Source organism: Tympanuchus pallidicinctus, unplaced genomic scaffold, assembly GCF_026119805.1.
Source record: "Tympanuchus pallidicinctus isolate F22 unplaced genomic scaffold, pur_lepc_1.0 scaffold16, whole genome shotgun sequence".
In the NCBI taxonomy this organism is placed as follows: Eukaryota; Metazoa; Chordata; class Aves; order Galliformes; family Phasianidae; genus Tympanuchus; species Tympanuchus pallidicinctus.
Window position 1 is genome coordinate 4,916,289 of NW_026294679.1, and position 15,019 is coordinate 4,931,307.

At 41.5% G+C, this 15,019-nt stretch overlaps 1 protein-coding gene across 1 annotated transcript in view; it reads right to left on the reverse strand.

Moving 5' to 3' along the window:
* PLPP4 (phospholipid phosphatase 4) overlaps positions 1–10,533 on the reverse strand; it is a 45,872-nt gene extending 35,339 nt beyond the window's left edge. The window contains exon 1 of the mRNA XM_052676622.1: positions 10,071–10,533. Within this exon, the coding sequence (XP_052532582.1) occupies positions 10,071–10,126 (56 nt within the window). The 5' untranslated portion in view covers positions 10,127–10,533. The remainder of the gene's footprint in view (positions 1–10,070) is intronic.
* Positions 10,534–15,019: the final 4,486 nt, after the last annotated feature.

Sequence of the window (15,019 nt, forward strand, 5' to 3'; positions counted from 1 at the left end):
TTTGAGGCTGTATTTACTCAGGCTTCACCAACTGGGATCAGGCCCACGTCTGCTGCAGCATGACTTGAGCTACGTGCACCCAAACTGAATATAAGGAAGAAATGGATTAAAACCAGACCCAATACTTCTGCTCAAATTTTCTCTCCCAAGCTTAGCCCAAATTCAAGAAATGATATGAATTAAATGACAGGAGTCTCATTGCTTATGAGACTACATATAAATTATATGTAAGTGCTCTTAGAAAATACAAAATAGTGAGCCAGCAATTCTTTCACAACACTGAAAAGAGAATAGCCTGGAGTATAAGAATCTAATGTTAATTTCCTTAGTCCCTAAATTATACCTCTACTGTTTTCTCTACCATAGCATTTGAACTACGTCTGGACATTTCCCTTGTGACATTAACTCAGGCACACTAAGCCTACAAAGTAAGAGAAAGGATTACATAAACACCACAGGCCACCAGCAGAACCAAACAGAGAGAGCTTCCAGTCTCCACAATCTCCTTGCCCGTCTGCTGCCTGCATGTTTAGCCTTAAACACAGCTGAGCATTATTGCCAGAACGAAGAAATGAAGTCTGGAAACCTTCCATGCTTAGGAAAAAGTTGGGCATCAGGGAGTTAGAATACTTAACCAGCTCAGATACAACCTTTTTTGCCATCATTTCTTCCTTAGAGAAGTGGAATATTTGGAAATGAGCACAGTGAAAGAAACTGGGAATAGTTGGTCATGCTGCATTGCAGCTTTGAACAGAAGAGACAAGAGGTTACGTTGAAGCGGGAAGAAAGCACTATAAAATGAGTCACTTTGGCATATTAAGGCTGTTTTTATATTTTAAAGTTTTCTTTCACATAACGTGGAAAGTGATCTTTGCCTCTTTTTTCTTCCCGTTCAGAAGAATACTACAGGAAAAAAAAAAAAAAAAAAACCTCTGAAAAAAAAAAAAAAAGAGAAGGTCTAGCATTTAGCAGTTTCTGAGGTGAAAAAGCAGCTCAGTTCTTGTGATCCCTGCTCCCACAGCAACAGGGATACAGATCAAGCACAAGGCAAGCAAGTTACAGCAGCTCCTTATTGACAATGCACTACACTTAAGTCAATGCAGTAGAGCTGCAGTACTGCAACTTGCAATACAATCAACAGTGATACAGCCTTACAGTGGTATAGACACCAAAGTGAAAACTATTGCATACTCTTTTCTTTGCTTATCTTTTTTTTTGTTTTTTTTTTTTTTTGTTAATGAAAGCACAATTTAGGGTATTAATTGTTCCCTCCTACGATATTTTTATTAAGTATTTCCTATTAAAAAAGCTATTTCACAGAAGTCATGTGTTTGCGTGTGTTTTTGGGGAGATGTGGAGAGAAAAAGAAAAACCTTTAGTAGCTCAAACACTGACAAAGCCAGCAGAAGTTTCAAAGCCCGCAGTGGTACACTGTTGTAAATAATGGAAGAGTACAATTCATATTACAGGTTAAAAAAAATCACCCAAGCCAATATCTGAGTAATGAATCAAAATACACTGCAGACGGTCAAAATTTTGCTTTCCATTCATTTTAATGATTGATTTTATCATCTCAAATGCTTTTTAGCCAAACAACTCTCAGCAGTTCCTCAGACAATTATCTCAGTGTTATAGCAATTCCTGGTCAAGCAAGAACAGATCATTTTAACCACAACAGATTGTTTCGTTTGGGAATCTATCAAACCCCGTTAATCTTATTTTTAAAAATGCAGATTATAAAATGAAACACATCAGGATAATTCAAGAGATACTTTCCGGGCCAAGATATTCACTAAACTTAATGCGAATTTACAAATCATTTTGTTCCCATTTTTCCTTTCAAGTTGTTTTATGCAATGACTTCATTATTGTCCAAGGGAAAAAAAAGAAAAAAGACCTGCCTAACCATATTCAAAAATCAAAATTAAATCCAACTGTAGTAAACTCACTCACTCCAAAAACACTTGTATGAATAATTACATGTTCCAGACACTAGCACTAATAATGATCCAAAAAAGATATATTAACAAGGAATATGAACATCACTTTTAGCATTTTGTGACAATTACTGAAGTCCAATAGCAAGAGCTACACTCCTATAAAGCACCTTGGATATACGAGAAGAATAAAATTATTAACACCTTCTACGTTGCCCATGAGAGTTCAGTCAGGCTTTTAGATCTGTTCTCCCATTAGGGGAAATGAGCAGCTAATGAAAATATATAATACTTTGTATCAAATGATGTTCTCCATGCTGTTTTCAGTTTGTAAGGTTTCACAATACTTGGTAGGGTGCCACAAATCCTTCAAAGCTGACATATTTCTGAGCTGACAGTCAGTCCTCCGTTATCAATTCTGAGGTCAGCAGTAAAACATCTGACTCAAAATACAGTAAAACGTTGAAATGCATGATTGCATGTGAAATATTTCATGTAATCTACGATTTCATTTTCCTCACAGTCTTATCGGTGCAGAATCTTTAGAATAAGGTATCTGACATGGCAATGCACACCAGCCATGAGGGATCATCAGCTTCTGCTCTATCTCTGCCGAAGTATTCTCCAGGTAACTTGGTATTAATAATACCATTCCCCTCTCTGCCCATCAGCATGAGCCAAAAACGAAACATTGCATTAATGTCTCAACTTCTCCCACATGCTGGGACAGATGCTCAGGCAGAACAAGTAGCAGTCTGCTAAGTTATTACTTCATGTCAGCCTACAAGACCATCAAATCTATCTCCTTCCAGTAACATAGTTTCAAATTCAGATTAAAAACCAACCAACCACTCCTGGTGTATTTTAGAATAAGTCACTCTTAAAAGTTTCCTGTGGTGCAGATTCCACATGTGCCTCAGGTAATCCATTCCAGCACTCAGATGTCCTTAGAATTGGGTTGTACATCTCCACACTCCACCTAAGTTTCCTTGCATCATTCCTTTCTTTAAGTTCCCCAAGAACAAGAAAAGCAGTTTGCTCTCTTTACATGTCTCTACAGCAGCCTCTTAAAGGAGGAAATTACTGTCATTTCTAGACTCAACAGCTCAATTATTTCCACCTTTTCCCCACCCACGTCCACCCAAGAAAAAAAGTTCTCTATACCCTCCTATCATCTCAATCCTCCCTGATCCTTACAAATTTACTTGCATAAGTTATCAGCCACTTCTTACGAAATAGCCAGTTGCAAATCCTGTTATGCTAACCTCCACCTCAAAACAAACAAACAAAAAAAACACCACGAAAAACCCCACCACCAACAAAAAAAAAAAAAAAAAAAAAAAAAAAAGCACCCAACATCACACTTACTCAATTTTAACTGTTTAATTAAAGTCAGCAGTATTTAAACTAGGGAGATATTTAGTAATAGTAAAGGCCAAAAACAATTTATTTTTCTGCATTACAAATTAAGAGAATACACAGGGACTGCAGCAATTTAGTTCACAACTGCGCAGTTTTCCTGATCTGGTTTTCTTCAGAATCCCATAGATTAGTCACAGATTTTCTTGCACTGTAATGACTAAATATAACAATCTTAAATTTACAAGGAGAAGGAAAAACATGAATTAAAATACCTTAAAAAGTTGAGAAATTATAAAAAGTTTATTTCAAGTGCCACACTTGATGACAATTTTGTTTATTCTATGAGGATAATCCAATTGGATCATATATAAAGCTGTTATTCTCATTCAGAAACCATTGAGTCTTTCTTTAGTCATTCAAGAAGTAAATCCCTGATGTTTATCAGCCCATCACACCCAATACTTTAAAAAGGATGCATGTGTTGCCTTTACTTTCTTTGGATCCATCAGTCCTTGCAATACAGATACTGTACTCAAAACATCCGTTCAGCATCAGGAGAGTGCTCACTATAGGAAAGAAAAAAAGCCCACAGGAAATACACTAAATCTAGTCTTTAATACACTGTCAGTGATTTCTACCAACTGCTTCTGAGCACTGACTTTTCAAAACCATCACCAGACTGGGAGACCAAAGATGTGGCACGGTAACTCCAAACCATGCACAAGCACATTCTCAGCAACAAGACTGCAGCATATCTCTATTCCTTACAGCAGTGGCTTTCATGGAAAGTACAGCTTGACTGTGCTTAGATTAAAGTATAAAATTCCATTTTTTAAAGAAAGCTTTCCCTTACAGGAACCACATCAGGTTTAGTAAAATTCTAGCTATAAAAAGTCCTCAACTAAGGCTGAGAGTGAAGTGCCAAAGCCAATGAGTACATAGGATTCATTGTGAAGACACACAGTCACCAGTTACTCCCCAAAAATCTGGAGCAGATGCTTTGGCATTTAAGGAAATACCTTTTTTCAGCATGGATTCATGTGAGAGTTTAGCCATGGGCAAAACTGTGAACCCTGCCCTATTCACAGGAAAATTAGAATTCTTGACATTAAATCCCATTTTGCTCCCTGGAACTCAGGTAAGACAAACAAACTCAAGGGCATAATCAGTAAAAAAAGTATTGAAATTGTTTTGTATATCTTTCGTTTATCTTTTGAACTGACAGAAGTCTGTACACAAAAAAAAGAGCAAAAAAAAAAACAACAACCCAACAAAGCCATGTTATGGGTACATTTTTTTCCTGAATAACTTTTTTTTTTTTTAAACCAAAGTCAGTACAATACTACTCTAGCTTCAATAAGTAAGAAAACAATGCAAACAGAAGCTTCAGCTCTGTGAGGACCAAACCGCAATTGTCTCTGTTAGCTTGGTGATATTTCATTTATATTGGGACAGGCACACAGCCATTGCATTGTGTGCTTTGTAGTACATGAGGCACAACGGGTACCTATGAACTTTTGTTTTACTATAACCTTCTCAAGGAGACATAGCTGAGAGAAGCTTTAAAAAAAAAAAAAAAATCAGGTTACTTTGTGGTGTATCAGTGAGTTAAAGAAGCTCCATGGCATTCTAATTCTCCCATGGCTTCAAAGGCATCCCAAACTCTGCTGAGCACAGAACAAGCCTGTTGCTTGCTGCTCAAGCTCCATATGCAGCCTCTGAAGCTCCATGTGCAACCTTTGATATATGCTCTCAGATCACAGGCACCAGAGAAGCTAAGGTCTTTTTTTAAAGCCAGTCTCTCCCTTAACTGCGCATTAACCAGACTCAGTGAAGGAGAGCTCAGCCTGGGCTACTGATTCCCTCACTTTAGCATGATTTCAATTATGGTTTACAGTAGAGTGCCTATTTTTAAACAGGCAGTAATCAAGCGTGTGGATGCTCTCACTTCCTATCATCATTACTACTTGCGAAACTAACTCTGAAAAGGCTCCAAGAAAATTCACTGCTCAGTGGGTCTGGCTACTGTCCACATGCATTTCAATAAAGAATTTATCACCTAAATGAACCAAGGGTCAGAAAAAAGTATTATTCTCCCTTCACAGAAGAGACATTAAGGTACAGAGAAGTCCATGACTCGAGATCAAAAACCAGGTTCTAAACCAAGTCAAATCTTAAGGTCAAAAAAATAGGACTCAAACAGGCTAACAAGCTCATGTGGCCAAATACCAATTTCTCTTTGAAATGCTCCCCTATAGATCCTACCCTTGAAGCACCCTTTGCATTCTTGGTCCAACTGATTTGTGCAGTTTGTGTCAACGTGAGGAAACGTCTTGATGTCACAGCCTGGTGTTTTGCTTCTCGGTACCGTTCTGCTTATGCTACCTCCAAGTGCTCAGTGGTTCCAGCTTAGTCTATGCTCCATAACTCAACAGAAATTACATAGAAAAGGCAAACCCCAACTGCAGGAAAATAGGAAGGCAGCACTGTGAACTGCCTCAGCTAATTGATTTTTTGTCTGTGTTAACAAGACAATACACAGTGTCATTTCTGAAGGGAACTTATCCAGATGCCCACCCATGACAAAGAAAGCTGCTTGAAAGTGCCTCCCAGCCTAAAGCATTTCACGCACATTCATAACTCAATTAAAACCACAATTGAAGAGATCCAACATACACTGTATCAGTTTGCATTTACTTAAGCCAGAGTCTGAACAAAGCACACATGCAAAAGACATCAGTATTAGTTAGCACTGCACACTCACGTGTGTGTAAATTCACATATCAGCCTGCAGATAAACACACTGCCCCAAGGGAGTCTATTAATGAAACTGTGCTGGAGGGAAGACATCCAATTACTTTGAATGACATTTATATTTTAATCACATCACACTCACTGAATAGCTTGCAGTTTGATGAAGCAGTCCTTGGAAGACTTTTTCATCATTTAGACAGCTCATGAAACATAAGCAATATGCTGTTGACACCAGAAGTCACTGCACTAAATACACCACAAGACACACAAATTCTTTCATCTTCCTATTAGGACAACATCGTGGTCTTGAAACGACTGAAAGAGTTTTCCTTGTAGAAGATAACTAAAAGCGAACAACTCAAACAGAAGCAGCTTTACTGGCAATTTAAGGCTTACACAGAGCTACCACTCAGTGTGTTCCTTAATTTTAGAGAAGATGAACATCACTTTAAGGACATTGCTCCTTGTGCTGGCTCACAAATATTTTCTTCAGTCATCTTAATACAATCAAGTCAGTCAAAACAATTTGCTTTCTTCAGACATTCAATAATGCCATCATCTGCATGGAACAGAAAAACTGATCACATTTAATGTGGTTTAGCATTAGTCAAGCATCATAAAGTGCTCTAAGTCACAGGAATAGATACAAAACAAAGAAAACAAGGATGCAAGATCATATATCATTCTTTAAACTACTGTGTTGTGTTTTTTTCTCCTATAAACACAGTATTTGTAACATTTGTTATAGTCAATAGACCACTTCTATTTCCCATGCCTTACATGAAAAAAAATCTCTTTCAAAAATCCAGTTATGTACTCTCAGATACTTCTGAACAAACAACAATCTAAAACAAAAAATATGAAATGATCATTGATTAAAGCTTGACTGAAAAATATGTGAAACTGCATAAAGTAATAACTGGTTGAATTACACTGCGAGGATTTTCTTTGTCCAGTATGCAGCAGACCATCTATGCTCATTAGGAACAGTTCAGTTCAGTCAAAAGGTGCAAGGCTGAGTATCTTGGGAACTAAACAGGAATTTGCTCATCTTGAGGAACGAGGAAAAGCTGTAGGGCGGAACAGAAATATTGCTGATTTCTCTGCGGTTTGTGACTTATGGCTGGAGAGCTGCTTTGCTGGAGGGAACTCAACATCTAGTTACCCTCCCAGCCAAGTAGGCATCAAGTACATTTTTGACTGCAACCAGTTGTTTTTAAATTACGCTTCTGAATCTTAGGCAGCTGTAGGTCCTCAAATAAATCTCTCCTAACTAATCTCTTCTTCAACAGTAGTAAATCCTGAGGGATAAAATGCCCTTCAGTAAAGATCTCTTTTAATGCACAGAAGCTTGAGCTGCTTAATTTCAATACCTAAGCCAGTCTTTAATTGCTAAGTGAACACTTCACAATTACTAAGAACACAATGCGTAGAACTGAGTCAGTTGTTATCATTAAAGCCCGCTGAACTCACCCAAACAAACACACAACCACCAAAAACATGCATAACTTGTAATGCTGTACATTCTTGTGACAGAAGGGAACATCAATGAGAAGTACTGGGTTTTTTTTGCACCAAGTGACACGAGCAAAGTTGGTAATTTTAGCTTCTGGGGAAAGAAAAAAAAGTTGCCAGCCTCAAGGATAGAAAATATGGCTGTTGTTGCTGCAAAATACATTCAAACTGGCAATACATTTGCTTTCAGAAATCAGCATAAGTTTTGACACCTCCATTTTTAAGAAATCGCATTTATCACCAAGTAAAGCTATAACACATAATATACACCTGTTCCTTTTTATAGTACAAAATATGCCAATGTATCGTTCTGAGTTATATTAGTCAGTAGGTTGAAACTAGAGACATCTGGGAAGCACATATGGCTTACATGACCACCCCATAACTATGGAACCATTCTCTTCAAGCTCAGACTTCCAGCACTGGTTTGCAGCGACCAAAGTGATCAACATCTTCTCAGGATGAACTAATTCCCTTCAGCCCAATTCCTGGTCAGCAATCACCAATGCCACTGTTAGCATCTCAGACCTGGCCTCAACTCACTGGCGCTAATGCCACTCCTTTCCAAGGGAGGACAGAACCACACAGCCTTTTCATTCCTAGAAACAGTTTCTGCAGCAGAGCTTACGCTGCTGTTGCCTGGGTCCCAGCCCCAAGGCTTCCAACTTCATCTGTATTTGTTCGTTCTTGAAAAGATATTTCAATGAACTCAGAACTCCATAAAAATGCATCTCTTGTTGTCTACAAAGCCACAGAAAACAACAAACACAAAGGGGTTTCAAAGGATAAGTGCCTCTTTGAAAAGCTGAGGGAAATACCAAATAGCAGTAGCAATTTCAACAACAAAAATATACTTAATGTTAAAATTATTTCACTATAAAAGTCATTGGTTCTGTTTACTTAGAGTTTATATTCTTGCAATCACTGCCAACAAATAAAGTGCAGTTCTTCATGACACTAAATGCCAACCCGGATGGGAATGTTTAGTTTTAGATGTCAATTAATGCTCCTAATGACCTATTACAACGTCTAAATTATTCTGCAGAATTCCAAGCAGGCAGGAGTTGAGCCACAAGGAAACATGATAATTGCTTCCACAGGCTTCAGCCATTCGGCATTGCAGTGACTCCACCAAAAGCATTTCCTTCAGCCACCCATTCAGTTATTTTAAAACAACTGCATAAAGAACAGCAAAAATTACAAAATAAGTGCTGAATTACAAAAACAAAAGGCATGACCCTGATGTGGCATTGCATCCTAAGGTCTGCTCCCATCCTGTAATCACACACATTCCAGATTAGAGTTCTGCTGAAGGGAGCAGGACTACTTTTAAGGTAAAGACGCAAATGAATTGAAAGGTATCAAAGGTACCTCTCAGGTTATTGAAAGAAAGTCTTTCCTAGAAAAAGAGGATGACACTGATTAGAAACATTGCAAATATACTGATGCAAAAAAGAAGATCAGAGAGAAATGAGCAACAAGGAGCAATTCAACTAGTAGCGAAGTGGGCAAGTTATTCATTAATCATGAGACTCAGAAAGGAATCAGATCAAAGCATGCCAGCATTGCAGCTGTAAGTCAGTGCTGCGCTTTAACAGATGCCCCACTCCTGCTGTACTCGTCTGTGACAATCTGAACCCACTGCTAAGCAGGCAAACAGGCAACAGCACTGAACATCTCACTGCTCCAATGCATGGAGAACTGTCAGGAAAAAAAAAAATAAATAAATAAAGAAACGGGTATAGCTCTGAAAGGGCAGTGAGCAAAATAACACCAAACTGCTTTCTGCTCTTTCAGCAAGCAGACTGTCATCAGAGAATGGCCAGGGTTGGAAGGGACCTCAAGGATCATGAATTTCCAGCCCCCCTGCCACATGCAGGGCCACCAAACTCCACATTCAATGTTAGACCAATACTAGTCATGACTTGTGTTCCCACGTAGCAGTGTGCGGCAGTGCCTTTCTAGCCCTATTACACACACCTCACTCAGCTCCAGGCGGCGGCTCTCCACGACAGGAGCCTGCCCCGGGCCAACCAGAGCTCTCCCGCTGCCGAGACGTGAATGCAACTATAATCGTCAAAGCGACAGCAGCAGTATGGTAGAGGGTTTGTTTTGTTGGGTTTTTGTTGTTGGGGTTTTTTTTGTTGTTTTTTTGGCAGGTTGATTTTTGCACACTTCTCCCACAAAACATAAGGAACATAATTCTCTAAAAATCTCCTGCAGCGCATCATCCCGGGTCAGCAGTGTTCCCGTACCTCCAGGGACTAAACCCCCCTCGCAGACACACCACTTCCCCTCACTTTGTCCACGAGAACAGCAACATCTCCCCTCGCCCAAAGCTCCAACAGCGGCTGCGGGGCGGCTGACGGCTGTTACCCGGCGCTGAAGGGCTGCCAACCCCTCGCCCCCTCCGCCTCCCGGCTGCGAGGAAGTAAAGTTGAGGCACTACCGGAGATACCCGCTGGTGTTGTTACCCCCTCCCGCTGCCCGGCCGCTACTCACACGAAGACCCCGAAAAGCAGCACCCGTATGCCGATCTCGATCGCCAGCTCCCGCATGGTGCGTCCCGGCGGACTCCGGCAGCCCCGCGCCGCCGCCGCCTCTCATTCCCCGCTTGGGGTGGGGAGCACCCGGGGCGGCTCGGCCGCCTCACGCCGCCGTCCGGCAGCTCTCCCTCTCGATCCGAAGGAGCGTGGCCGCCGCTCGGAGCCCCTCGAGGTGCGGTCCGCGTCCCTCCATCCTCACGCCGGGCTGCGCGGGCGGCGAGGAGCGGTGCTGCCGCCAGCTGACGGCGCCGACGCCGCGATAGAGGCGGGCAGCAGCGCGGGGGGAGGGTCTCGGTGACTCACGCGGTGTCTCCCCGCGCGGGGGCCGGGGGGGTTCCTGGGGATTTCCCGAGATCGATGCCCCGCCTCAAGGAGAGCGCCCCGAGGCTGTTGGACGGGCTGGAAGAGAAGTGAGAAGCGCTGCTTCTGCCTCGTTTATTGCAGTCCTCCGCTCCAAGCCTCAGCTGAAAGAAATTAACTCTTTGCCCGCTGCGAAATTCTCTCTCTCTCTCTCTCCCCCCCCCCCCTCAGGGAAGAGTACAGCTCATACGAGGAGTCATAGTGTGACTTCGGATGGAACACTGCACTCCCGAAAAGATGGACGCCCCCAAAATAGCGAGGTGCTGGTAGCAGCTGCTGTTCCTAATAACTGCTGCTAGTTTGTGAGACGGGCAGCTCCATCCGAGACCTCCCATGTCGGCACCGAGCTTGGCGTGTTTACATAATGTTTGTGTAAAGGATTTGCAGTGTTTGAACATTTCCTGCAGGGTGCGTGTAACAGGAGTTCCACGCGTTCAGGCATCAATGTTGTTTTAAACTCTACTGCCTATTGTTAACGCAAATAACCCAGGGTGGCACTCTGCCTCAGCCGGTCAGGCTCTACGCAGTACATCAGCTCTCCTCCTTGATCCCCAGAACCAGTCCAGCTCAATGAGCAGGCAGAATAGTGGCTATGTGGGACTGCAGATTGCTGGCATGGAACACAGGTGACAAAACAACATTTTCACCCCATCCCCACGGCAAGCTCGGAGCCACCTGGTCCCGAAACTGAGAGGTTGTGGATGCCCCATCCCTGGAGGCTGGATATGGTTCTGGGCAGCCTGGTGGTTGGTGACTGCATATAGCAGGGGGTTGAAACTAGATTATCATTGTGGTCCTTTTTGACCCAGGCCATCCTATGATTCCATGATCTTTGTGTTGCTTTAGCCTACTTTTGCTGAAGGTTAGTTTAACTACCTTAGGATTGAATCCTAATCAACTTTATTTTAAGAAAAATGCAGGCTGACCGCACTAAATCAAACTAATTCACATCTGAGTGCTTTTAATTATCCGTCTTTCTATGGCTGTTGAAGGCAAGTGCTTCAGGAAAGCCTTCGTAGCTATTAATATTGCACATAGTTACAAAGCAAACATCAGCACTGCATTAGGGAAACAATCAATTTTACTGCATGATTATTGCTCAAGAGTTATACGCTGGAGGGGCTTTATTGAACCTGTCTGCTATATGTATCAGATGGAGGCATTGAACTCCAAGTGCCATTCAGAAAAGCTCTTTCTTACCACTATCGTGGAACATTGTGTGGAAGGAGCTCCATACTGACATCATGTAAGCAGTACAGTCATGAGAGTGGCAGCAGCTTAGAAAACACAGGTGCGTGACTGCCATTGGAGACAGCACTTCAAATGTTTGTGCTTCTTAAACAAGATCTGCCTCCCATGCGTGTCTCAATTCACCAAAAAGAAAAAAAAAAAAGCAATTTTTTTCAAGAAACAAAGCTAAATGTCAAATCTACAAGTTGTTGCTAAAGGACACCTCCCCTTCCTTTGAGAAAACACACAATTGGTTTGTATGCTATTATTGAATATTTGTATTTTCTCTAGTTCCTGTCCCAAATGACTGGTGAGTTCATGTATACGTTGTTGGTAGGTGTGCATAAGAAAAATCAATGTTTATAGAATCAGCCCTTATCTATGGGAATAGCCACATGCTTGGTGTAATACAGCCAGCCGTGTAACCTGGGAGCTGCAGGGACTGTCAGGCGATACTGGTTCAGTCACCATCACTGAACGATTTCAGATCCATCTGGAGGTGGTGCTGAGGAACGTGATTTAGTGGAGGGTTGTTAGAGTTAGGGTAGCATGGTTAGGTTGTGGTTGAACTTGATGATCTTTAAGGTCTTTTTCAACCTGAGCTGTGACTCTGTAGTTACCAGATCCACACCAGCTATGGGGCACGCAAGTGACAGAATGGGCCAGCTGTGCTTTCCCCACTTAAGTATCTAGACACCACCTATATGGTGTTTAAATGGAAAACAGTCACATCTTTTCCCCTCTGCATTTTTTTCCTGCTATTATATATATTCTTTTCACTAGGCTGTGGATCCTCCAGTCCCTTTGGCTTTGATACAGTACTTGCAGTACTACAGAAGAGCAGATTTTCCTGATAGATTGGTGTAAGTTTGGTATCATTCAAGTCGTATCAGCAGAGCTAATAAATAACAGTTCTAAATTAGGAATGAAACATAAGTTATCCTGCTGCAGCTATCTACTTGCAGCGTTCTGATTCTCTAATATGCATTAGCTGATGGTGATTCATGAAGCTTAAATACTTCTGATTTATTTTCTGAAGTTAGATTAAGCTTATATCTGGCTGCTGAACAGAACTTGTTCTGAGTTTTCAACCAAATAGGAGGTAGAGAGATAACTGGCAGGCAACAGACTTCAGGCTACAACCTGCAGCAGGAGCAGTGTGGAGTCACTGTGCTGCAGCTACAGATTCTCACAGCAAATCACAGTGGGAACAACTCAGCTTACCATTCGTCCCACCCCTACCATAGGCATAGCATATGGGCTTAATGCAATTGACTTAGTTGTTACTGCGAAGGAGAGAGAGCTGGTCCCACTATCAAGCCTTTCAGGTGGCTGTCTGGGGCTGCCAGCAGTTTTCTCTCACCAGGGTTAGTATTAAATGTGGAGGTTGGTGGCCCTACCTGTAGCAAGGGAGTTGGAACTTGATGATCCTTGGGGTCCCTTCCAACCCAAGCCATTCTATGATTCAGGGTTAGACTCCCTGTGTGTACTGGCTCCAGTTTAGGAGCAGAATGGAGAAAGCAGCTTCTTCCTTTTCTCAGCTGTGCTCTCGCAGGAAAGCCTGAGCCGCCTGCAGTCCACTGAGAGGTGGTCAGTGGCATAAGCAGCTGCATGGCTCATCCTGTGTTTCTGGAGGCTACAGCTTTCAGTTCAGCATGATGTTCAGCCCAATAGGAGCTATTGGGAATAGGTGAACGGTTGGACTGGGTGATCTTTTAGGTCTTTCCAACCTTGGTGATTCTATGATTCTATGATTCTATGATTCTATGTATGACTGATCTCACCTGCCTTGGTGCCACACCTTGCAGCCCACGCTAAATTCAGCTTTAAAAAAAAAAAAGACTGACTTTGCATCAAATTTTACCCAACCAAAAAGCTGTGTGTGGAAAATAATATACTTGCAGCAAAAGAGTTGTGACAAAACCCAAAGTGGTGGTTACAACTGAAACTACAAGGTTTTTTTTTCTGTTTCCAGAGAGCTTGTGACACCTCTGGGATCTTAAGCACAAAAGAAAAACAAGCTTGAAATAATGCTGTCTGGCTCATTCTTTCTTGTTTTTGATGGGTTTGTTTTGTTTTTTTTTCAGTTGGAGATGCCTTTAAGTCCATAAAGCCTCGTGGGCTGATGGCCACAGGGCTTTGCTTTCACATAACCTTTCTTTAGAAGGTTATGTGAAACTAACTTTTCTTGTCTTATGTGGCTACAGGCCCTGGTTAGTCAGAGAAAAATCACAGGCCCAGCCTAAATGCGGTCAGACCAAATCCATTTATACATCTGTTCATGGTTTTGTATCAGAGACAAGTATCACCTATGTTAAAACAAGCCTTCCCAGGCTGCCCAGGTGAAGATAAGCTCGCCTATGAACAAACATTTGGAGCATTTCAAATGTTGAAGAAATGCATTTGAATCTGATAGAATACTGCAGGTTGGAGGATCCGTAGGTTTGAGGAGGGGAAGGGATAACAGCCTTACTTATTTATTTAAACAAAAAGAAAGAGGAAGAGCAATGTTCTTTCAGAATTCAGATTACTGCTTTGTAAGCTACCTTTGTTTTTCATATCAAAATACAGCGGAATGAAAGTCATAGTTAGAATCATAGAATTGTATCAATAAAAGCCCCGTTTAAAGCCTGTGTTTCCTCTGGATCAGGGTGTTAGGATGTCATTGTTTAATGACAAGCTACAAATCTGCCATTATTACCTGTGTGAAACTCTTCGATTAACACAAACAGGTGCAACCAACCAACAAGAGTCCCTTTTCTTTTTTCCTCTGAACTTCTACCAAATGTCAGTCATTCCATAGCTCTCTTCTCTCTGTCAGTTGCCATTTTCTGTTACTTAAACACAAATGACGAGGAATGAAAAGAAAAAGAAATTTGGAGCATGTATAAACACATCATTTATTTCTGAGAAAATCTCTAAGTATATGTGTGGGTACGTCATGGGAAACTCTTAAATCTGCATAAGTTATTTCTTCATTACGAGAGCTTATTCTGGAAACAACTGGCCTCCTTATTTATTTATTTGTGTTCATTTCTGTGGTAAAAAGCACATCCACAGAATGCTTCAACTGGTGGCCTAGGGCAAGGTTATGTGAACAGTTTGTACTGTACTGGGAGGTCAGGTCTGCACAACCACATCAGGACCATGTTACTCAACAGGGGAAAGCGTCCATTCCTTTATGTGCACTTACAGTGCACTAATGAGATTGTGGTGGAGATCTTAAAGACTATCCAGAAAGGAAAGCCAAACCCAGAATTTTAAGTTATAACATAAATTTTTTTAGAATTCCTGAACCAACTGTACTGTTTGTGG